This window comes from Mixophyes fleayi, chromosome 2 (genome assembly GCF_038048845.1).
Source record: "Mixophyes fleayi isolate aMixFle1 chromosome 2, aMixFle1.hap1, whole genome shotgun sequence".
NCBI lineage: Eukaryota > Metazoa > Chordata > Amphibia > Anura > Limnodynastidae > Mixophyes > Mixophyes fleayi.
Window position 1 is genome coordinate 201,192,602 of NC_134403.1, and position 24,832 is coordinate 201,217,433.

A 24,832-nucleotide genomic window follows, 5' to 3' on the forward strand; every position below is an offset into this window, starting at 1 on the left:
TTTGATCTCTGGAATATTGCATGTTCCAATTCAATTGCTTCAATTGACCTAATCCTTGACAGTATATTCTTCACCACACACATAATACTCTATCTCTCTGGTTTATTCCCTTCATATCTTTCCTCCCAATTAATATTTACACTTGACCCCCCCCCCAATCTCTCCTTTCCATTATAGTACTTAAAATGTACAAAGTAAGAGATGACTCATTGAATATTGCTATACTGAAAAGTGTCAAGTTGTCGTCTTTATTTTTGGAATCCATCTATAAACTGTACATGCTGGACATGTTATTTTCCATCTTGAAATAAAAATAAATTGATAAAAAACAAAAAAGCATAAAAAGGATTGTTCTTTCAGCTGCAGCACTTCTCTAAAGTAAAATTTTACTTCCCCATTTTGCAACAGACAGCAGTAACTCCTACCACATCTCTAGAACACTGTACTTTATCTGGTGTATGACAGACAGCTAGCTGATTCTGCATGTATTTGAATTGTTGGGCCATCACTGGCTCTGCCCCAGTGTGCAAATCAACCAATCGACACATTGTATTTTTGCATAGCAAATCTGCCAAGCTGTCCATCACTAGGTCTCTTTAGATAGACAAATAAATATCTACTAACATGGCAACCTGCCTCAGAGAAGTGAAAAAAAAACTATATGGACTCATTTAGTTAATAAGCACTCCAGTTATTTGATGTATAGTTTTCATCTCAATAATACTAAGCTTTTCATGTATATTAATTTCAAATAGAGGCGTCACTTGACAGTGGAGGCCCATATCTTGATTACTGCTTAGGGCCAAATGGTCAACTTTACCTACCAGGAAAAATGGCTTAAAGAATGTGTGCTTTGAATGCAAAGTTTAAGACCTAGTTGAAACTGCTTGCACCCCTCCAGATTTAAGCAATGTACAGACAGCTTAGCTTGGACACTGTGCCTGATAGAGCACTAATGCAGAGAGCCATCTTGGAGATTTGCTAAATAGCTGTTCATTTAGATTCTTATTTTTTTATAACATAATGAAACATAGAAAACATTTAATAACCATAGATTTTATTTTGCTAACTATAAAAAAAAATCTGTATACATACTTACAATCTTTAAAGTCAAGAAATATACTCATATATAAAATTAAAAATGTTTAATCCTATCCTTGAAGATTACTCATTTCTGTACACACACACAAACACACAATATATGGAATAGAAACCCTTCCATGATAGATGCAACCAGGAGGTAGCCAGTGTTCTCCATTCAATTTAATGTTAGGCTGACAGTGCATATTCTCACTTTAGAATGGCATGGTCTACTAAACAGAAAATCACAGCATTCTTAAAAAAAAAAAATAAAAAAAAAAAAAAAAATCGCACGACACTTCTTATAAAAAAAAAATAATTGTAAACATTATTTTAAACAAAAAAGCAATCTTTGTAAAATGTATTATACTTGAAAGAACACCATCAAGTTGTATTTACAGCAAGTTAATGATTGAATGTGTTTAACTTTTAATTCCAGAGGAATATGTTTAGTGCAATCAATATTTGATGTCTGACCCAACAAATCTTGCAAAAATGATTGTAAGCAATGAATAAGAACATATGGAGAACCTGTAATTTAAAGGCATGTCATTTATGTTATAGTTGCATAGATATAGGTTTTTATGTTAAACCGCATGTAAACAAATAGTTAATGTAAAATTAATGGTCTCTTTATGTAATGCTAGATTTCATCATCATTTTTACCTTGGTACTTTATAAATACAATTAGCATTATTATGCCAAAAAAAGTACACAAAGAACCAAACACAAGATATGCTATTCCCAGAAACGGGTTTTTTCCTCCCATCCAAGACACGCTGCTGAATACAATTTTCTTTCTTCCATCAAAACTTAAGACTGGATAATCTGTTGAACAACAGTTAAAGGTTTCTCATCTAATAATGACTTCTCTATCAACAATTCAGAATAACGTATTACAAAAATATTTTGTGCAAACAAAATACAATACTAACATAGTTAAAGAAATAAATAAATACACTGATACATTAACACTAACATATTTGCACCTGCTAGGGCTCATACAGCTAAAAACATGTTCAATTACATGTGTTAAAGCTCTTCTTTACAGCATAATGTACTATCTACTATTAATGACTGTTCCCATGAAACTTCATTGTTATTATATATTGTTAATACTTTGCAACTTTGAAATTGACATAAGACAAAACAGGTCTATTCAACTAGAATATTGTGTGAATATCAGAGAGTGACACCACTTTTAACAGGCTTTAACAATACACATTAAAAGCTTAAAATGAATGTCTGTTCATACAAACACCTGGACTTGTTCAGAGAATTTGAGCACACTATTTTCCAAACATAATAATTGGTATTAAATAGAAATAGTAGCACTTTTTTTTTGTATGCAGGGAAAATACAGACTACTTTTGTATAAAGTACACAAATGCATTTCAGCTTTAATTTAAATGCAGTAAAAATCAGATCCACCTGAAGTGATCCCAATTCTAAACGGTATATTTACTAAACTGCGGGTTTGAAAAAGTGGGGATATTGCCTATAGCAACCAATCGTATTTTATCTTTCATTTATTTAGTACATTCTACAAAATGACAGCTAGAATCTGATTGGTTACTATAGGCATCATCCCCACTTTTCAAACCAGCAGTTTAGTAAATCTAGCCCTAAATGTCAAACACCAAAAGTCAAAGTTAACAATTTGCAGACAGAAGAAAGGAAGTTTTAGATTTCTTCCCAAAAATATTGCACTCCCTTCTGTTAGGTGAAAGTTCTCACACACTCATATTACAGAGCTGGGAGGTCAAAGTATAAACATTTCTATCAAAGACAGCAATGTGGCTTCAAGTAGTGAAACACAATGGACGAGTAAATTGATAAGGTCAGTTATAAGAATCATCCATCTTTGGAGTTCCTTTTGGCATACTTTAATTAGTAACACATTGCAAAACTTTCAACAAAAGTGTATTGCAAAATATGGTTTATGCCCAGCTTCAATATAGTGATTTTCTACCATCATTGATCTCCAGTTATCTTTAAAATCAATTACCCAAGTGACAGTGAATTAGAGCGCCACGTATTGCAGACATACTGAAAACATTGGCTGTCCCATACTGGCGAATACCATATAATACTCTGCTTGTATCTGATCACTGGTTGGTGAATTTAAGCCCTTTAAGAGTCCTTTGGATTCTTTCTACTGTGGGTGATTCCTGCATTGGGGTTAACACAGATTTTAATATAGATACATAGTGACAAATAGTGTTTCACTACTTGTGGCAATAGACACTATTGGGTACAATATTTGCAATGTTTAGTGGAGTGCTAGTTCTGTACCTCCATTTGTCACTCATGTGCCAGTCAAAGGATAGATATAATGCTGGATTTAAATCAGATTTACAAAACAGTTAGTTCTTTAAAAGGCATAGGGCCACTACATTTATCCAGGCAAAATCTGGACAAAAACCCAGTCCCAGATCCACACAATTCTTTGCCAATCCACCCAGTCACATGGCCCAGTATACTGGAGAGCCAAATTTAAAACTTTAACAGAATGAAAACTGATCACAGATCAGTTTTTCTCTTGATTAATTGGGCTCAGATTCTGTGGTGGCACGAAATACTCAGAGAGGATTTAATGTAGAGGAGCAATGTGGTTGTGATTGAGGGGCAGGTGGTAATAGTAGGAGTTAATGTTAGGATGACAGGTTAATAAGGGAGGGATGAATAATGAAGAGTTTAGTTCAGCATCACCAAGCCTCTACCCAATTTTGCTATGGAACTCTGCAATACACTGTTCTGCCCCTGGTTACAATGATAATAGGGACAAGATGGTGATAGTGATGAAGGGTACATGGGATGGAGAAGCCAATTAAGTGGGCAATGATGATGCAGACAAGTGGGGAAATGAGGAGTCAGATGGAACATATAATGGACTTGAGGGGGAGATACAAAAGCGAGATGAAGAGGAGGATTGAGGTGGGAATAGAGAATGGCTAAGGGGGTGTAATGTCTGTAAGAGGGATGTCTGTATCAGCTATTTAATAGCCGATACCATATTAAACATTTTTGGCTCCTAAATTATTAGGCTGTATCCTAGATTTAAAAAAAACAAAACAAAAAAAAACACCACACACGAGACGAGCCCTGTATATAGATAAAAATACTATAAATATAGTAAAAATGCTCTGCTCTCTCAGGTCACAGCAATGAGGGATTCACACTTTACCTCTGCTTATTATTATTATTATTATTATTAATCCTTTCCTGTTTCTTAACCAAACCGGTCCTTTATTGCAGTCATAGGATAAATTCAGGAGGGACTCACTACTAATCGACTGATTATCAAGAGTTTCCATTTGCAGTCAACCTATAAGAGTTCTGTGACTGATTCAATGACTGCATGTGAAGAATGAAAGGCTCTACCCAGATTGCTATAATCTTCCCATTCCATTCCCAAACCATCTTGCTCAGTCAGTACTATGTACACAAATAGGCCAATAAACAAGTGGCTTTCTTACAGTCAGCCTTTGACAGCCGAAGTAATGTAGAGGAAAGGTTATGATAACAGTTTAGGTGTGGTCCAGTACATATCTATGCTCCAATAAACATTTTTAAATGGATTAGATGTAAGTTTTCCCCTTTCTGCCAACATGAACACTGTCAACTTGGGTGAAGTTATATCTACGGGGACGATAGTAATTACATAATAATGGTGCAATCACTGCATTAATGGGGGGGGCCCTCTGTGCAATAATAGGAGTGGAGGGAACATCTCCATGCATTGCAGCTTTTGTTTTCTCGTATATATATACTAGAGACTGAGGGTTAGTGGCAGAACTAACATTGGTGCGGCAGGTGCAGGGCCCATGGAGATAATGGGGCCCGCTGCATGACAGATGCAGAGCGTTTAGGGCCCCAGTTACCTTCTCCCTGTACTAGGGGCCCTCAGCTCACTAGTTCTGCCTCTGCTGAGGATGTATATACAGTATAATGGGCAATGCTGTGGGACCAACCTATGGGTCCCTAACTAAGTCTAAAATCAGTGGCATGTATAAAACATATATGGTTGGCTCAGCAGGCATTACTCTTGCTAATATTTCTGACAGAATTTGGCAGGTTACAATAGGGGTGTCATTTTGTGCAGATCTTGAAGATTGCATTGGACAGAGCTTGGAAAGACACTTGGGGATTGATTTCTCAAAACCTTGTTAAAAAGGAAAAGTGGAGGCGTTTGATTGCTATGGGCAACACCTCCACTTTTACTTTTTACAAGGTTTGAATAATCTACTACTTGAACTCACTTTCAGAGCATGTTGATGGTGCAATTGATGTCAAAGATTTCTGGTTTTAAATATAAAACATATGTGTTGTTACATGTTTGTGAAAGGATACTGTACTCAATTCTTAGTTGGTACTCGCCGGGAGGTAGACCTGCTGTGAAATTTCCACTTTCAATTCTGCGATATAATTTCCGAAAGGTGGGCAATGCCGCTGCTCTCATCCATACAATGAAGTCTTCATTTATGAACCCTGTATTATATGGGTCACTTGATAGGTTGTATGCTGTAGTGTTCCAGTTCGGAGGCTTTGCTGTTCCTGATGACATAAAAAGATAATATTTAGCAAGTCTGGTATGGATAAACTAATATAAATGTGCTTAGGATTACCATATTTGGGAGGAGGAAGGGGGGGGTGACAAACATTTTGCAGCACAAGCCATGATTAAATAAAAATTATGTCCATATTATCGATGCAATACCTTTTTGTCATCACACCACCAAGACAATGGTAGTGTTGTAAGTAATATGACAACTTTCCACAAGGGTATGAATGCAGGTCAGCGGATTATTAAGATATATGCTATTAGAGTCAGTCACCCTCAAAAGCTGTTTTTTGAGATATTAGCCATGATTAGAAGGTCCTATTATCAATAGGTTTAGCCTTTCAATACCATTTCTTCGGTCTGCCCTGGGGGTTTATTGTATCATGTGGTCCATTTAGTGGGTTGAGTGGGGATTTATGTGGCTTCAACTACCTCCCTGAATGTATTATTCATCTATTGGCAAAGAAGATATTCAGACTGAGGGTTTGATACACTATATGGACAAAAGTATTTGGCCACACCTATTAACTATTGAGTGGAGAGGTTTTAATCAGACCCGTTGTTGGAGGTGTATAAAATCAAGCATCTAGGCATGCAGTCTCCATTTACAAACATTAGTGATACAAAATGAATAACTCAGTGACTTCAACCATGGTACTGTGATAGGATGCCAATAAGACTGTTCATGAAATTTCATCCCTACAGAATATTCCACGGTCAACCGTAAGTTATATTATTAGAAAGTGGAAGCATTTAGGAACAGCAGCAACTCAGCCACAAAGTGGAAGACCACAGGAAATCACAAAGCAGGGTCAACGACTGCCAAGGCACACGGTGCCTAAAATTCGCCAACGCTCTGCTGATTTCCGAACCTCCACTGGCATTAACATAAGTACATAAACTGTGCTGCAGGAGCAAAATGGAATGGGTTTCCATGGCCAAGCAGCTGCATGTAAACTTCACATCACCAAGACCAATGCCAAACGTCGGATAGAGTGGTGTAAAGCACACAGACACTGGACTGTGGAAGCGTGTTCTATGGAGTGATGAGTCACGCTTCTCTGTTTGGTAGTCAGATGGGCAAGTCTGGGTTTGGCGGATGCTGGGAGAACGTTACCTGCCTGACTGCATTAAGCCAACTGTGAAGTTTGGTGGAGGAGGGTTCATGGTATGGGGCTGTTTTTCAGGGATTGGGCTAGGCCCCTTATCTCCAGTGAAGAGCAATCTTAATGTTTCATATCAAGGCAATGGACAATGCTATACTTCCAACTTTGTGGCAACAGTTTGCCGAAGGCCCTTTTCTATTCTAACATGACTGTGCCCCAGTGCAAAAAGCAAGGCCTACAAGACATCGTTTAGGAGTTCGGTGGTGTGGAAGAACTTGACTGGCCCGCCCAGAGCCCTGACCTCAACCCCATCGAACACCTTTGGGATGAACTGGAACGGAGACTGCGAGCCAGGCATTCTCGACCAAAATCAGTGCCTGATCTCATAAATAATCTACAGAATTAATGGGCACAAATTCCCACAGAAACACTCACCATCTTGTGGAAAGCCTTCCAAGAAGAGTGGAAGCTGTTATCACTGTAAAAGGGGGTCCAACTCCATATTAAATTATATGTATTTGAATACAATATCATTACAGTCCATGTTGGTGTAATGGTCAAGCGTCTGAATACTTTGTCCATATAGTGTATATTCTGCATATTACATATATCCATCTATATATCTATATAGAAACTACCTTCATAACTAGGGGAGGGTTATATTACCACAATATTATTTTTGCATATGTTACGTATTCTATATGTATATTTAACATCATTATACATCTACCATGTCTATTGAAGGAAATCATCTATGTTTTCTGGGTGTCTTTCAGGACTTTATTCTATTTAACAGAAGATCCATTCCTATGTATAGTTATTTTTTTCTAGGCGATTTATATAAAATATTTTTTTGCTTTTATATATTGTATTGCCACTTTAGCGAAACTGCAGCAATACCTCTGGAGTATAACTTGTTAGTGATCTATGTAGCTTTTACTCAGACTAGATATGTCTGAACAGAGCTGTGCTGATTATCTGTATTTTAACTATACCGCCACTTCTCCTACCGCTTTCATTGTAAAACTATCAACATACTACCACTTTGACCACCGATATACTTCATATAGCTTTATGCACCATTAATTTAGACATTATAGTGATTTGTGAGAGACTTTAACATATTTTTTGCACAGAGTAGTTTAGTTAGCGCTCTAGTGGTTTATTGTTTTTTTGCAGTTTACTTATTAGTGGAGGTTTTGCAGCCTCCCCTGTACAGCGGCTTATATGCCGTGCTTGTACAATTTATTTTGTTGTGTCTCTAAATTCCAGGGACCTTTCTATTTTTAAGGGTAGAGAACTGGTAGAAGATAAAAGGATAATAATAAAAGTAACACAGTTATTAGTGATGCACCACAAGGATCAGTACTTGCAGTAGTAGTCAATACACCGACTGCCACTTATCCAATGCCACTTACCCAGACAAACATTACCCGACCGTCTGTTTTCCTACACACTTGTAAAGCGGAACGTTTATTAAAGTGATTTGCAAGAATTCCGGTGAGATAACATGCCGCCATCTGTAAATGACATAACTTTTAAACCAGACAGTATTATTTCTGGTCTTAAAGAGATAATTTAAGGAGGCGCCGGGTCAACAATGTGTTTTAGTAAGGGTTTTAAATGACAGAGTCGGCACCTTCTTAAATGATCCCTTTAAGACCACAAATACTAATCGGCTTTAAAAGTGACATCATTTACAGGTGGCAGCATGTTATCTCATCGGAATTCTTGCAAATCATGATCGGATAATTTTTGTCGAGGTAAGTGGTATCGGGTTTGTGGTAGTCAGTATAACGTACCCAATACTTGGGCCTGTCTTTTTTTAATCTTTTATTAATGACCTTGTAGATGGACCAGATGTAAGGTGCCCATATTTACTGATGACACTATGCCATGTAGGTTTATTAACACATGGCAGGATAGTAACTTGCTACAGAAAAAAGAAGGGAAGAATGCCTCTCTTTGGGTTGACATGGAAATGCATTCTTCTCAGTCTTTCTCTCTGATCGATTTGCTTTGGTTGAACTCCAAAACTAGCTCCTTAGCAGCCATTCCCTTAACTAGCATCAGCGACTCTCTTAAAGCTTGCGATAAACTTATTCAACCTCCTCCCAATTTTACACTACCATCCTCTAACTTATTGATTATGGCTCTGGCTAAACAGATTCAGAATCAGAATTTGCTGTGCTGGCATTCCAGGGGTGTTGTTAACTTATATCATCTCTTTGAGAGTTCCACTTTACTTCCTTTTTCCCCCCATTTGCAGAAACATTTTTATATCCCTACCCATGACTTTATAAATATTCACACGTTAGACAGTGGATCTAGTCCTAGCTATGATCCACCCCCCCCCAGAAATAAGGTGCAGCTTTAAAAAGGTACCATCTTAAAAAAGCAAATCAAAATAGACTATGCTATTAAGATTGGTGTCCCACTATTGCTTATAAACACTAATACATTGTAAAACAAGCACCCAAAAAAGCAACTTTTAATATAAACTATATCTTTATACAGTAAAAAGCACACATTTAAGACTTTAAAATATATTTCTCATGATGTTCTGCTACCTATGGTGTGTCAGTATTTTGGTCACTATTTTCTTCTGTTTTAAGCACAGACAACTCTTTTAATGGAGAATTGTAGCTCTCATTTTAATGAGAATTTTAAGGTCACTAAGAAACTCAGAAGCTGCCATAAAAGCTTATTTAATTTCACACAGCTTTCAGCAGGAAACACTATTTTCTATCAAACATTAATATTTCAGAGCGCTTCAGCTGTGTTTCTCAATGAAAGTTATGTGTCTCCAAACTTATAGGCAGTAAGTTTGGAGACACATAAGGTTCTATTCGAATCATAAGAAACAAACCATGTTTGTTCCTAATTTTGTGGGACAAAACGCAAGTCACATACTTTGAAAAATATGGTAACTGGTTTTAGGCAGTTGTCATTACCGCAATGGGCTAGCTAGTGGCTAGTATCTTATGATTCAAAATGTACCTTGAAATGCTGCTGCGTTTACCAGCAAGTGACAGCAACCAATGGATGCCTCTTTGCTGTGGAATACCTCCTCCAGTTTCCTGAAACCCTATTCTGTCATACTGAGACATCCAATAAGTTGCCACTATGCTTATACAGACATGCCCCTGTAGGAGACAGGTCATGCATGGGTACTGCTGTTCAAGTAGCTATTTGATTGGATGCCATTGCATGTATTAAAATAAGGTAGATTCAGAGAAGGAGAGGAGGTGGAAGGTAATCAGCAGTGAGATGGTGTCCTATAAGATCCAGTCTTGCTTGCTGGCAATAGCAGATTTTTCTGGTACAGACACTTTCCATCCTAAGAGTTCTGTTATATCTGCACCACAGAGTCAGTCTACTGAAATATTTGTATTCTAGCAATTCTTTAAAATTAAAATGCAAAGGTTAAGAACATTACATTAATACATAGGTGATTAATTTGCCCTCAAACCCTTGTGTGCAAACCTTTTCCACTGAATTGCGTACCCAGAAAGGGTACTCAAACAGTAGTACATATCAGATACTTTAAAGTGCACCTGTCATCTACAGCAAACACGTCAGCCTCAGTATTGCCACAGGTCTGTAGTAAATTGGCTAGCCGCTTTTCAAATATTGGTTCATCCCACAGAATGGCTGCAAATAGGTGTAATTTAAGGGCAATTGGCATCATATTTTGAATATACATTGTTCATGGACTCCAACATTTGATACGATCCAACATGAAGAGAAGACGCTGCAAAATATTTAACTATAGATATACAAATCTCAATTATGCTTCCTCTTACACATAACTTAGAAAAGTTTTATTTTGGAGAATGTTTATCTTTTAAAAGAGTAAATCCTTGAAAATATATATTTTTTTTTTCCTTCTTCCCCGGAAGTGAAGTGCATCATTCTCAATGCTACATATATTATGGAGACAATTCTTGTGATAAAATTTCAGATATTTCATTATGTAACTCTGATAGGAGGTAGTAGCAAGCAACTCGTGCCATTTATAGACAGCAGATATAAAGGGTACAGTCTTCTTAACTCCAAATCAGCTGCTTGTGTTTATCAGCATTAAGACATTTTATATTTTCCTTCCTGTTTTGTTTTGTTTGTTTTTTTTAACATCATTAAGAATATCTGCCAATGCCATGGCACACAGTGTGAGATGTCACATTGAGTCAAGTTGAGTCTTAGAAACTTTTAAAGTTACCGTTGAAGACTTTAGCTAAGCTCTGATTTTCATTAGTTGGATTCCGGAATTTAATGTTGTAATCAGTCCACCATGATATCCCTTTTCCATTTAAAGGAACTTCAACGTACGTTCCATTGACAACGTAATACATGGAAAAAGTATCTAAAGAAATAGAATAAATATGTTGAATTTGATCTGGAAAAATTGTATTTTTTTAATCCACCCTAGCAAGAGTGCTAAATCCTTACCATTAAACATACTGTTAGCAACAGCACCACATGGAGCAATTGGCTTTTGTTCGGAATCCAATCTATACGGTACACATTCATTGACAGGATTCTGCAATTAAAAGAGATTTGTTTATATATATATATATATATATATATATATATATATATATATATATATATATATATATATAAAATATCTAATATGTAAATGTCTAGTGGCGTGTGTTAGTCTGTCTGTGTGTGGAAAAAATAAAACCAAGCTGCAGCGCCACCTGCTGGGCGGAGTTATACACTGACCTACTAAATTCTTAGTGTGTGTGGGAAAAAAAAATCAGAAAGGGCTGAAATTTGGTATACTAAGATGTTTTTAATTTGTTAATTGTTAAAAGTGTTTATAAAGATTTAAAATTATATATATATATATTTCTTGAAGGAGAAGTGACAGTGGGGACTGGTTGGTGGTTGAGGCCTGGGCCATGGCCTAAATGCATGACAAGAACCTTTTTAACACCTTAAGTAGCTTGATTTGACTAGAATGCATGAGTATCATGCACGGGTTAACTATATATATATATATATATATATATATATATATATATATATATATATATATATATATATATATATATATATATAATCTCTCAAGATAAATATTTTTTAGATGAAAACCAATTAAATAGATTGTTGATGAACTATGAGGGAGCAGACTCAGACTACAGGGCACAGTAAAATATAAGGAAATAGTTAAAAATGCCTAATTACAGATTTCACCTTGTTTGTAATAATGGCACCAATTGTCTATTGAAGTTTAAGGCGCTACTGCTCAATGTTTCCGTAAAAATACCTTTGGAAGCAAAATGAATAAGAAATTGCTAGTGCTTAACATAATTACCATCAGGCTGTTTTGCATATAGCAGGTAATTTGATTTTTTTTTAACTTGCTTTTCTGGACAAAGGAACATTCAAAACAGCACTGTTTCTATTTGTAACTATTCAGAGCGCTGCATTTAGTAAGATGCTACATGAAGTATGTTTTTGAACTTTATAAACAATGGCACACAGAAGCAAGGCCTCTATATTTATTAATAAATGATCCACTAATCAACCTAAATAAGTTTTAGGTGCACCAGAAAACATTAGCATACAGAGTTTTGATGGGGCATAATACGTCTCTTGTCTTTGACTGGATAGTGAATGGTGCAGGGTGTTACCTGCATCCATGACCTAGCTGGAGAGAAATAGGCAGGGACTCTACAGGCATGCAGCTACTAGGCACAGGTTACATTTCTTACAACAAAGATTTTTTTAAATATATATATATATACACACATCAACCATCAGAACACATTGTTCTACACTCACTTATTTGCACTTCCAGTTTACGAAGTAAAATGACAGAGGTCGATAATGACAGAATATAGGGGTGGTACACTTTGAAGGGGATGCTCTCTATTTTGCCTAATATTATTAGAGGGTCTAAAAACCCATAGAGACTCATATAAAGTATATTTAATTGAGAGACTTATAGATTAAGTCCACCTAAACAAAACATACTGGATCCAAAAGGATCAATTTTGTAAATATAAATCCCGGTTTAAGTAGTTTGTTGGTTAGATACACTCTAACAGAAAGTATCTAACATTACCTGTATCTGTACACTGTTCTCTTCAGAGGGAGAAAAGCAACGTCAGCGGATGACACAGCAGCGTACGGCTGGTCATACACAAAGGGCTGCATACTATCTTCATCCCACAGAAAAAAACTTCAGACCCTGATAACATCATCTGCTAGAGATTGTATCTAACAAACTTTACAGACACAGTGGATTTGTAAATAAAAAAAATCCTGCCTAACACTTTTTTGTTAAAGTGAAATAAAACTAAAGGCCACAAAAGGTGGACTTATTCCTTAAGTTTTTGTTTGGGGGGGGGGGGGGTGTTTAGGCTGTGAATACAAACATAAAAAGAAACAACTAGTTACTGATCATAACTCTGGCTTAGCTTTTAGGGCCATGGTTTGTTCTGATTAGTGCATAATATCATAAACAAGATGGTGTGAACTGCAAAACAAGCAATATCACACATCAATTCTTTATCTCAATTTTAACTAAATGTAAGGAGAATTTTTATCATTATTCTTATTGTTAAATGGCCTTTGGCGGTGTTATTTCTCTGCTATGATACAGCTTGCTTTACCTCTTCCCCATCACTGCAATACTACAGGACTCAATGTGAAAATAATAATCAGTGTTTCCTGTCAAGTATTCTTTATCTCAAAGTAAACTTGTTGTCACCTATCAAGTCAAATGTGTATCACATCAGTTAACTAAAAGATAAAGAATTACAAATAGGATCAGACAAACAATTGAGTAACGAACCTGTTTCACCATTGTGGTACAATGCATTGACCACATGACTGCAGTACTGTAGACACAGCACAAGTTACAAGGCCTCCTTTGTGAGTCAATGTATTTTTGTCATTAGAATATGCAGCGCTGTAAAATGCGAGGCTCCTGAAAGACATCACCTCTGTCTACCATTGCATACATGAGATTTCTCTACTAACTGATGCTAGTATGGCAAGTCAGTACCTACCTTTAGACTATCATAGATTCCAAATAACTGCTTATCATCTACAGATATCATATACCGATAGTGGTTCTGATAGAAATTTGATAGTTCATAATACATAAAAACAGGACCCTAGAATAGAATTAAAAACAAAACTGATGAGATAATGACTTCATTCTATTTTGGAACAAAGTTACTCAAAGTTACCATCACACTCTTGATGAAGCATGAAATGTTATGTTAGGCAACAAACAGCAGACAGTGTTTCTGTACTTGATACTATAAAATCATATACACAAGCTTTATCTTAGTTTAATGTTGTGGCATGACAAAAGTCCCCTGCGCCATTGTGCAGAAACTAAGGCAGGACCCCTTCACATCCTATCAGTACCTCTCCTTCCCTTAACAATATCTAACACACTTGATCAACCATTGACTGGCCAGATGCTACAGAAATACAAATCCCAGCATGCCTTCAGCTGGCAAATCATGTTGGGACTTGTAGTTATATAACAGCCACATTATTCTTACATTTGTCCTTAGAAAAACTGAGTATATTGAAAACCCCAGCGATGGGTAAAACTAGACTAGAATTAAAATGGCATTGCTGGAGTATTGAAGACACTGCTCCAGCCATGGGTCCTCTGCCATAGAGTTTGATGCCAGCCCACTGGAGCTCAGGTCCCAATCACAGCTGCAACCCTTTTTGTAACACCAAGGGGTATATTTACTAAACTGCGAGTTTGAAAAAAGTGGAGATGTTGCCTATAGCAACCAATCCGATTCTGGCATTTATTGAGTACATCCTACAAAATGACAGCTAGAATCCACTTTTTCAAATCCGCAGTTTAGTAAATATACCCCCAAAAGCTTTAGGTAACCTTTGTTTTATGTACAAAGTTTGAACATACTATAATACTTTGGCACAAATAGAGTCCTTAATTTCAGAGTTGCTGGATATCCCATTTTTTTATTTTGCAGCTCAGTCACTAAAATAGCTTGTGGCATGCAATGTCATTTTCATGCGCCAAAATATACCGCTAGTAGAAGACCGTGTTACACGGAATTTCACCAAAAAGAGTAAAGATTTTTTTTTTTACATGAGTAGTGTAAGTGGTTTACAAATGTGTACTTATATACTGTTATAATGTACAGCATTCTAAAGTTTGTAAGGTAAATCAAATGATTAATTGCTTTAGGTAAATTATAGCTTAATTCCAGTTGTCTTGGGTTATTAATTTTTAAGTGTGAATATGTACATCTAATAAAAACTGATCAAATAAAGAAATCTTCTTTAACCATGAGGAACTGAATTTGCACAGGGTGATGGACATAAATTTAGAACAGTAACTTTAAAAAAAAAAAAAAAAAAGCTATAGACACCAAGCTGTGAAGTTTGAAAAATAGTACAGTATTTAATGAATAAATTAGCTATTCATTGAAATATAATACAGGATTACAATACATTACACCTTCCATTATCTTGGTTTGCAATACAAACAACTACCCTACATATAAAATGGATTCAAAAGTATGGAACTTACCTGAAAGAATTCTGTTATATTAAAAGAGATGTTGCAGTTGCAAGATTTTGAAGCATTAGCACATAGATCGCAATAATCACCTGCTCGATAACCTGTATAATCAAACTAAAAAGAAAACAGATAACAACATCATAATAAAGATCTATGTAGAGCACTCCTTGCTTCTCCTGCCACCACCAGTTGATGTGAATGCATGCACTGCTTTGATAATGCGTCTATAGATCATCCATTGGTAAAATTTTAGTTAATTGCAACCAATACATACAACCTAATGGTAGGTACACACTACAGGAAATTCCGAAGATCAACGATTTACCAACGACAGGCCAAAAAAAAATAATCCTGATCAGCATGCCGATTCATGTGTACACACTATACACGATTACCTTTAGATCTGTGCTCTTCATCTGTCGTAACAATTGGCTGAAAAGTTCATAACACCTGCCACTGTCACCCATCCAGCCTCTAGCCTCTCTCTGTGCCCCGATGCCTCCTGACTCCACCTCTCCCTGCAGCCCCCAACTCTCTAAATCCACATGTGTATAATGGGTTCATGGTGTCCTCCTATTGCTTGATTAGAAGTTCTAGATAAGATATATCCCTGCTGGATGGGTTTCCCGCAGTCACTTACAGATGAGGAGGTGGCTTGCATATGTGCGTAAAGATTTCAATAACACGAACAGCAATAGCATGGAACTCCACTGAAGCCCAGACTAAACACCTTCAGCTCCATGGCAATATGTTATTCCAGTAGACTCCTACAGACAGAACGGTAGACCAGAAGGAAAGGCCTGAAGGCAGTTGCATCTTGGAAGTGAGTTCAGAGGTCAAGACAGATGTAACAGCTGCATCTGCAGGATGGGAGGTGGTGATCCCCCACACACACAGGGAAATAGATAACAATGGAACCCCGGATACCAGCTCCTCCTGTGGCAGGTGATTCACCCCTGCTGCTTCATAGCCAAATTGTCGTTCCAATTCTGCAGTGTGTATGCACACTGCAGAATTTAAACGACATTGTTCCATCATCGAATGAGATTTTCAAGTCAGTTTAAAAATCTCAATCAACGATTTTATGTGCTTTAGAACGATAAGTCGTTCCAGGGTACACACGACTGTGATATCAGAGCAATCAGTCCTTTATCATCTCATTGGCCCAATAATCGGCTGAAAACAGTAGTGTGTATCTAGCCTAAGTTAGACAAACACTGCAAGATTTGCATGAAGTGGTCACAAAACAATTGGTATGTCTGAGAATAAGATTGAATTCAATCAAATAATTTCCAATTAGGTTTCAAATTTGGTAGGCAAATGAGTGCACGCAAAGTCAGGTATCAGCCCCAATGTGAACCAAGTGCTTGAGCAAAGTGCTGAATGTCTGGATCTCATTAGAAAGTACTCTTGCTGCATGGCACCAGACCAAGCTATGTAACAGTCCTCTGTGTGGCCAGATTCAGTGTGTAGTAACAATGTGTTTGTGTATGAGGTACTTGGGGGTAAAATGGTAAATGGCAGAAGACTGCAGTGTGTGACCTCTTACATACTTTTCAACATTACACATCAAGTATACCATGGATTGCTTCCTTTTTTTGCCTACTTATCTTCCAATTACTGCATTAACTGAGGTTAAGAGCGCGGTAACAAGTGTGTCTAACACAAGTTTGTTTTTTTAACCTAATAAACGTGCATAATACCTTCTTAGTTCCATGTTACAGCCAAAAATAATTAATTTCATTTCTATTTAATGGCAAACAAGCACTTACACAGTCTACAGATGCGGTAATCAGTATGCAATTCTCTCAATCTGTGAAACAGACTCCATATATAAGGAATTTCCTAACAATGTATTGGGACCCTCAGCGGTACAGATTTCAAGCAGACCAAGGGTTGTGCAAGTTCAAAGCAAACTCTAACAGAGTTGATAGAGGAAATGACCATTGAGCGATTTACTTTTTTTTTTCAGTGTTCTATTTAAATTAGCTGTCTGTACTGAGACCAGTCAGTTTGGTTGGTCCCATTCTGCTCTGAAATCTTGCATATCTCAGGGCAGCGAGCACATAAAAAGGTAAAGCAAGCAGTCAGTTTTATTGGGAAGACAGTGTGTGACTCATGGTCACATTGAGGTCATTGGTAAGGTAGGTGAAATACAAATATTAGGTTACATTTGAACAAATATAGATATTTTGAAAATCCTGAACATATCAGACCCACTTTAAAAATATATGTAGTGAGGATGACATGAGTTATTTTAATAGCTAATGTTAATTTTGTTTTTTCATATATTTTTATAATTTGTTTACATATCACAAAAGAGAACTTCAGGCAAGTAGACTGCAACAAAAAATAAGTTTGAAACCAAGGGCTTAACTACCATATGTGCAGGCAGTGCAGCAGTTATGGGGACCACCTTCCCTGACAATGCTCTAGGTATATATATGAGCTTTTCTATCAATGGGCAGTACATGGAGTCCCTTTGCTATGGGGAAAACAAATGTCTAGTTACATCCCTTTTCGGCACCACTGCTATATGAAACTCTTACCTCAGCTTCTTTGATGTTGTTTGATGAATAATATAATCCAATGCCAATTGCTATAAATGATAATCCTACAAGGAAGAAAAATGGCAAGATAATGCTAGCGGAGAGTAGAGGCTGCCAAGCGGGAAGTCTCTGCTGAGTGAATGCAGTGTTGTCAGGTCTCTGAGTTGGGAGAGGCTCATGTTTGTTTGTAAAGTCTCTGGAAGCAGATTTCATTTTTCCCCACACAAATATCTTTAATAAAAAAAAAAAAAATCACTATTGACACAAACATTGAAAAATGTTAAACATAAAAGGAATTGTGGATTCAGCATTCAAGAACAGTAAATGTCACCTTGGTCTATCAAAATTTGGCTACATATTTCTTCATTGACTAGTTCAGTTTTCAAAAGTCCAGTGGCTTCTTAGGAAGAATTCAAGTATTACTTAATGACATAACAATGGAAATCCACCCTTAATATTAAAATTAGTAAAACGCAAGCAACAATATTAGAAATGGTTATATTATCCATTGTATGGATAACTATAATCACAGTTTTATATGACAGGCTGCTACCATAATAATATGGACTAACATTTTCACAGTGTAATATTAGCCGAAAAACTATGTAAATACTCTGACATCTATTTTTATAACAATTTTAAATCCAAAGCAGTGGGGAATTTTGGGATTATTTTCTGAACACACTGAACTGGTTCAGGAACATAACACATCATAAATTTCCATATTTCATTGCCCAATTTTTTTTTGGGGGGGAGGGGGGGTTAAATTCTGAAAAACTATGAATACCAAATTGACAAAAATCATGAAGTGAGGCATGACATTCTATTAAAATGCTAAATAAATATTACCAAATTTAGTGAATAAGTCCTTTAAATTTAAAGAAAGTTAGAATTTGGATACTCGTCCATGGGTACAGTTTGGACAATCATCTTGACTGTCTTATCAGATGAGCATGAGTAAAAAGGACCAGGAAAATTACCCAGAGAGCACAACATTTTTTATTGGTCTCCAGCCTCTCACACACAGGCATAGAGACAAGAGCTGCCTTAATACTGAATATATGAATGCCACCAAGTGAAGTAAGGTGTTTTTTTTCTGGAGTGTACCGAATATATAATTATCATAGTAGGGAAGACAGACAGGATACCTGTGACATAGTTTACTTGCTTCATAAACAATCAAACGCATTATTTTGGGTGCTTATTAGTCTAGATACTATATAGGCAAATAAGAGGGAGATACATAAACAAAGTAAAATAGGTTGTGTTTTCTCTATGGTAATACACAGGGAGGGGCAGGTAAAATATATACATTGTTCTCAATAAGCAAATAGAGCACATGAATGATAACTCATGGTAGGGTTTATATATTCAAATGATTAAATTAAGATTATAAGAGGAGTCCCGACAATGTATTCAAACAAGTCTTAAGTCATCTTGTCTCTGCACAAAGAAATTATATATATATATATATATATATATATATATATATATATATATATATATATATATATATATATATATATGGGTCGGACTGGGACTAAAAATCAGCCCTGGCATTTAAAGTACACAGGCCCACCTCAGTCCCAGCACAAAAGAAACCGAAAAGGACGTGACCACATTGTGTTTTGGGTGTGGCCAACATGTGGCATTGATACATATATTATAATAAAACATTACATTTATCACACCCTCCCAACCACATCACGCCATCCCCAACCCACTGGGGATGCTTCTGGTGCTGCTGACATCCATAAGGGTGGGAACTTCCTGTAGAGTGAGCAGGGAAGCTCTTTGTCTCACGAGATTACCAAATCTCGTGATACTTGGAGCTCCTCGGCTTCCTCTGTACGCTGTGTCCTGTCCGGGAACTGAGAGCAGCTATCAGTTCCCTTCCCCTAACATGCTGCATTAAGGCTCAGGGGACCCAGGGTATTTAAGACAGCAGGGCCCCTATTATGTAACATGGTTATCATTTTAGACAAATACACAGGCAATACTGTGTGCACTACTGTTAGAAGCACACAGCTCTGCCTTCACAAGCAGTACGTTGTGAAGTGGGACATACCTCCCAACTGTCCTTGCAGTCAAACCAAATCCAGACTAAGTGAGACAGTCACCCAAATTCAGGACGGCCCCACCAGATTCAGGACAGTTGCCAGACTGTCCTGCTCTCTCTTACCTGTCTTGGTCACTTTCACCGCTTGTAGCAGCTGGTTTCTTTAGCTCAGTTCTCTCTTGTCTTTATCCTGGAATATTGGATGCCCAATTCTGAAAAAAATGGGGTACATGAGATTTAGAAAACTCCAACTCACGTTTTATAATTAGGCCTCCCTCCAGTCCCCACAATAATAATATTCACATTTAATAAGTATACCTATTTCCCTTCAACCAGCCCCAACATTAAATTAACAATATACCCATATACTCAAAACATATTTCCCTCCCTGCAGATAGTCTAAGCCGGCGGTTCCCAAAGTGTGCGCCGCGGCTCCCAGGGGTGCCGCGAGCAAGCCAGAAAAAATAGAAACCAAAAAAACAACTTACCAATCCGCGGGGCGTCGGGACCCAGCATCCTCCTCTCTCACGCAGCTCGACATTCAGTGACAAGCTGCGTGAGAGAGGAGGATGCAGGGTCCAGGCGCCGCGCGGATTGGTAAGTTGTTTTTTTTGTTTCTATTTTTTCTGGCTGGCTCGCGGCAGAGTGAGAGGGAGTGTGGCAGGCGGCAGGCTAGAGGAGGGGAACAGGACGGCAGGCGGCAGGCTAGAGGAGGGGGACAGGGCGCCTGGACGCAGAGGGGGACAGGGCGCCTGGACGCAGAGGGGGACAGGGCGCCTGGACGCAGAGGGGGACAGGGCGCCTGGACGCAGAGGGGGACAGGGCGCCTGGACGCAGAGGGGGACAGGGCGCCTGGACGCAGAGGGGGACAGGGCGCCTGGACGCAGAGGGGGACAGGGCGCCTGGACGCAGAGGGGGACAGGGCGCCTGGACGCAGAGGGGGACAGGGCGCCTGGACGCAGAGGGGGACAGGGCGCCTGGACGCAGAGGGGGACAGCGTGCCTGGACGCAGAGGGTGCATATTTGCATACAACTAAATAAGTATTTCTGTCCTGACTTATACTTATTACATTTTTTTGACCCAACTACTTCTAAAACAGGACTGCTCAGTAATTATTTTGGAGGGGTGCCTTGAAAAAATTATGGAGACTCTAAGGGTGCCGCGAACTGCAAAAATTTGGAAACCACTGGTCTAAGCAATAAATTAAATAGTATTAAAGTTTAATAAATATAGCCATTTTCCACAACCATCGCCAGCAATAAATAATTCATATTCACATTTAATAAATAGCCCTCCACTCCAAAATCAGCACCATATTCAATTGATAGCCCTAAAACACCCGAGCATGAAATTAAAGATTCCTTCACCTCATCTTAAATAGTTAGCCCCCACCTACACTCCACCATTAAATAGCCTACCTCCCATACTATATTAAGATCCTCCCTTCCCTCACATATAATATTAAAATACGGCACACACACACTAATATATACATGGCCCCACACACACTAATATATACATGGCCCCACACACACTAATATATACATGGCCCCACACACACTAAATGTATACATGGCCCCACACACACTAAATATATACATGGCCCCACACACACTAAATATATACATGGCCCCACACACACTAAATATATACATGGCCCCACACACACTAAATATATACATGGCCCCACACACACTAAATATATACATGGCCCCACACACACTAAATATATACATGGCCCCACACACACTAAATATATACATGGCCCCACACACACTAAATATATATATATATATATATATATATATATATATATATATATATATATATATATATATATATACACACACACACATATACACATACATAGGTCCAGACTCCACACAATGTACTGGTACACACACAATTGCCAGCCAGACACACCCCCCTCCCAGTGAGAGACACAGCCAGCCCCCCACCAGTGAGAGACATAGTGACAGCCAGCCCCCCCCCAAGTCAGAGACATAGTGACAGTAACAGTCAGCCCCCTCCCGAAGTCAGTGACATAGTGACAGTAACAGACAGCCCCCTCCCCAAGTCAGTGACATAGTGACAGTAACAGCCAGCCCCCTCCCCAAGTCAGAGACACACTTACCTTGTCACCTCGCTGCTCGACGGACAGTGTCAATGTGATGTGCAGCCAGTAATCACATGGGACGCGCATCATGTGAGAGGTGCCGTCCCATGTGATTAAAATCACATGGGCGCACATCGCATTGACACTGTCCGCCGAGCAGCGCGCAGTGAGCTGCGCTGCTCGGACGGACATCCTGCCCCACTGGACCGGCCCAACTAGCCATCGACCCTTCCAGCATTTGCCAGAAGTGCCCGATGGCCAGTCCGGCCCTGATATATATATATATATATATATATATATATATATATATGGCCAGTGTTGGCTAACCTGTGACACTCCAGATGTTGTGAAACTACAAGTCCCAGCATGCTTTGCCAATATATAGCAGCTTATTGCTGGAAGGGTATGCTGGGACTTGTAGTTTCACAACACCTGGAGTGTCCCAGGTTAGCCAACACTGGAGTAGGCTCTTGCTTTCATGTTGCAGGGAGTATGGGCACTTGTGATTAACTGTAGTAGCTCTGAATAACCTGGTGTTTTACTGTAGTATCTTACTCCCTGCTAGAAACAGAGCAGGACTTCTCTATGGACCCATGTGCGACTGTAGCTGATGTCACCAAAGGAGGAACGGACATGGCAATAGTAATGGAAGTTGAACTCATTACATCCAACAGATGAAGATGGTATTAGATTCTAAACAACCCAGTCCTTGGTGTAATAACACTCCTCAGTACCACTTTGTAATGTCCCCCAGCCATCATAAACTTTAATCTTATATTTGTAAGAAGGTGAAAATGTGGGAGGCAGGGCACAAAGTTGATTTAAACTACAGCCACCTCTAACAGCTGTCCATGTGTAATTTTTTTGCCCAGAAAAACTTGCACTAATGATTTGACACTTATTGAAGCATAAAGCAATAACAACATAGCCCACTTATAAAATAAAATGTACTTGTCATTTATACAGATGCTGCATTTGACACTAAGAATCAGCTGTATAGAATCCTGCCCTGTGTCCTTCGGTATCTATTTTTTTTTTTTAATAACTAAATTCCTGGAAAGACAAATGGGAGGAGTCTATGTCTTTCATTTCAAATGCAGTTGCACCCATACAACAACTACCAAATAGTGTATACTTTTCTTGACGTAGAAGAACGATAAATGCAAACAGATTAATCACATGGTATTTATATTACACCTGACACCAATACACAGTGGATACACCCATTTTGTGGACAACACGTGCATTCTAATATACAAAAACAACAAATAAACCTAAAGTGCATACTTATTTTAAAAAAAAAAAAAAAAAAAGTAATTGCTACTATGATCACAAATATAGCTTTAGGAAATTTTGTAGAACTACATGTAAGTGAGAAGAAGGTTAAAAAAAATATTTTTAAAAAAATGCTTGAAGTCTCAAAAAAACAGCAAGAAACTTATTTGGAAAACTAAGTGGTCATAAATGACGGTAACACCAACCATGGAAATAACTGATCCATATTTCTATTCATTATTTGCACAAAATCCCTTATGCAGAAATTATGTTATTTGTTATGCTCCGAATACAGGAAATATGAGTGAAATGTAAACAGACATCCTGACAAAATGAGTCTTGTATTCTAAAGTGGATTTATTGTATTGCAAATTGTCTTAATCCATTTTCGTATGGTAAGCTCAGACTACTTTAGAACATATATAGGAGTTTCTGAAGCATAGATTGCATTCTTAAACAATGTAGTCATATAGTACAGTAAACTTCAATCCATTTCATTTTGTTATATTACTTTTTCTCTATTTTTCTCTGTTAACATTAACTAACAACATCCAGTCACATTTAAATCAACTCACCAGATTTGTTATTTCACCCATATTTTTCTGTGTCGCCCACCATGTTCAGAAATTAGGAGAACATTTGCTAATCCTGGATCTCGCACTCTTATAAGCCTTAGGGAAGGCAGAAAAGTGCATTCAAGTTTCTATTAATAGTATTAAATCTAAAATTATACAGTACCAATAACAAGACAGCACTAACTCATATGTCTATTCATTTAAAAAAACATACCCATAAGTCTCTATAAAGACAATTTTTGTAAAATATAAAAACATACTACTTACCACAGAGACACACGGAGACAGGATCCTAGAATTCTTGTTAAGTCACTCCTATGTGGCGATGTAGATAAACCAGTTATCCCACTACCACTATTGTCTTACCTCTGTTCATACTTATTCAGACACGTTTCTATCATGAGCAACTCATTTAACTCCACCCAGCAACACATGAAGTGAATTTAACAAGGTATACTCCAGATCCTCACAATTCTTATGTGATAACACACACTAGAAAACATATATATATATATATATATATATATATATATATATATATATATATATATATATATATATATATATATATATATATATATATATATAGCAGCTTTTATGGTATTAGCAGTCTGCTACTTAAAAACAAAAAGCAAACAATACAAAAGTGCACATTGCAACATGGACTACCATGTGCTCATTGATATATTGTGTTTGTGATTTATTTTCTGAGCTTCAAAAAAGAGTTTGTGTCTCCAGGCCTTTTCACATATAATCCCAATGTGCACAAATTGTCTGAAGGTGGGTGTGACCTAAAGTAAAGGTGGCTGAAGTTTGGAAGCTCAGGGCGGGATTTGGGTAGATTGGGAACAGGCTTATTTTTCCAAAGTTAAATGCTGGGTGGTATGCAATGTTAGCTTTGGCACTTTAAACCATTGTAGGAATTGCACAATCAGTGAAGATAAATGTGACGTATAGGTCTACTTGGG

The 24,832-nt window shown here is 37.6% G+C and overlaps 1 protein-coding gene across 4 annotated transcripts; it reads right to left on the bottom strand.

The window, feature by feature from the left end:
- Window positions 1-1,040: 1,040 nt before the first annotated feature.
- On the bottom strand, window positions 1,041-24,261 carry LOC142138566 (cell cycle control protein 50B-like). Of its 4 annotated transcripts, XM_075195332.1 has the most exons (10): window positions 24,132-24,259; window positions 23,865-23,960; window positions 20,021-20,109; window positions 17,839-18,069; window positions 15,299-15,403; window positions 13,779-13,886; window positions 11,203-11,293; window positions 10,973-11,116; window positions 5,434-5,637; window positions 1,041-1,908 (listed from the first exon to the last, which is right to left on the bottom strand). In XM_075195332.1, exons 4-10 carry the CDS (start codon window positions 18,049-18,051, stop codon window positions 1,724-1,726), a joined length of 1,050 nt encoding a protein of 349 aa, XP_075051433.1. In that variant the 5' UTR covers window positions 18,052-18,069; window positions 20,021-20,109; window positions 23,865-23,960; window positions 24,132-24,259; the 3' UTR covers window positions 1,041-1,723. The 4 variants fall into 4 exon arrangements, with proteins under 4 accessions (XP_075051433.1, XP_075051431.1, XP_075051432.1 ...); XM_075195330.1 differs by lacking the exon at window positions 20,021-20,109 and having other exon boundaries at window positions 24,132-24,261; XM_075195331.1 differs by lacking the exon at window positions 23,865-23,960.
- Between the last annotated feature and the right edge of the window lie 571 nt (window positions 24,262-24,832).

What these genes read in the sequence shown, in the direction of transcription:
- LOC142138566 (XM_075195330.1), bottom strand. Translation starts at nt 23,885, where the DNA reads ATGGGTGAAATAACAAATCTG. An exon ending in ACAACATCAAAGAAGCTGAG is followed by an intron (nt 15,404 to 17,838) that starts GTAAGAGTTTCA and finishes TTTTCTTTTTAG; the next exon opens with TTTGATTATACAGGTTATCG. An exon ending in TGCTAACAGTATGTTTAATG is followed by an intron (nt 11,117 to 11,202) that starts GTAAGGATTTAG and finishes CTATTTCTTTAG; the next exon opens with ATACTTTTTCCATGTATTAC.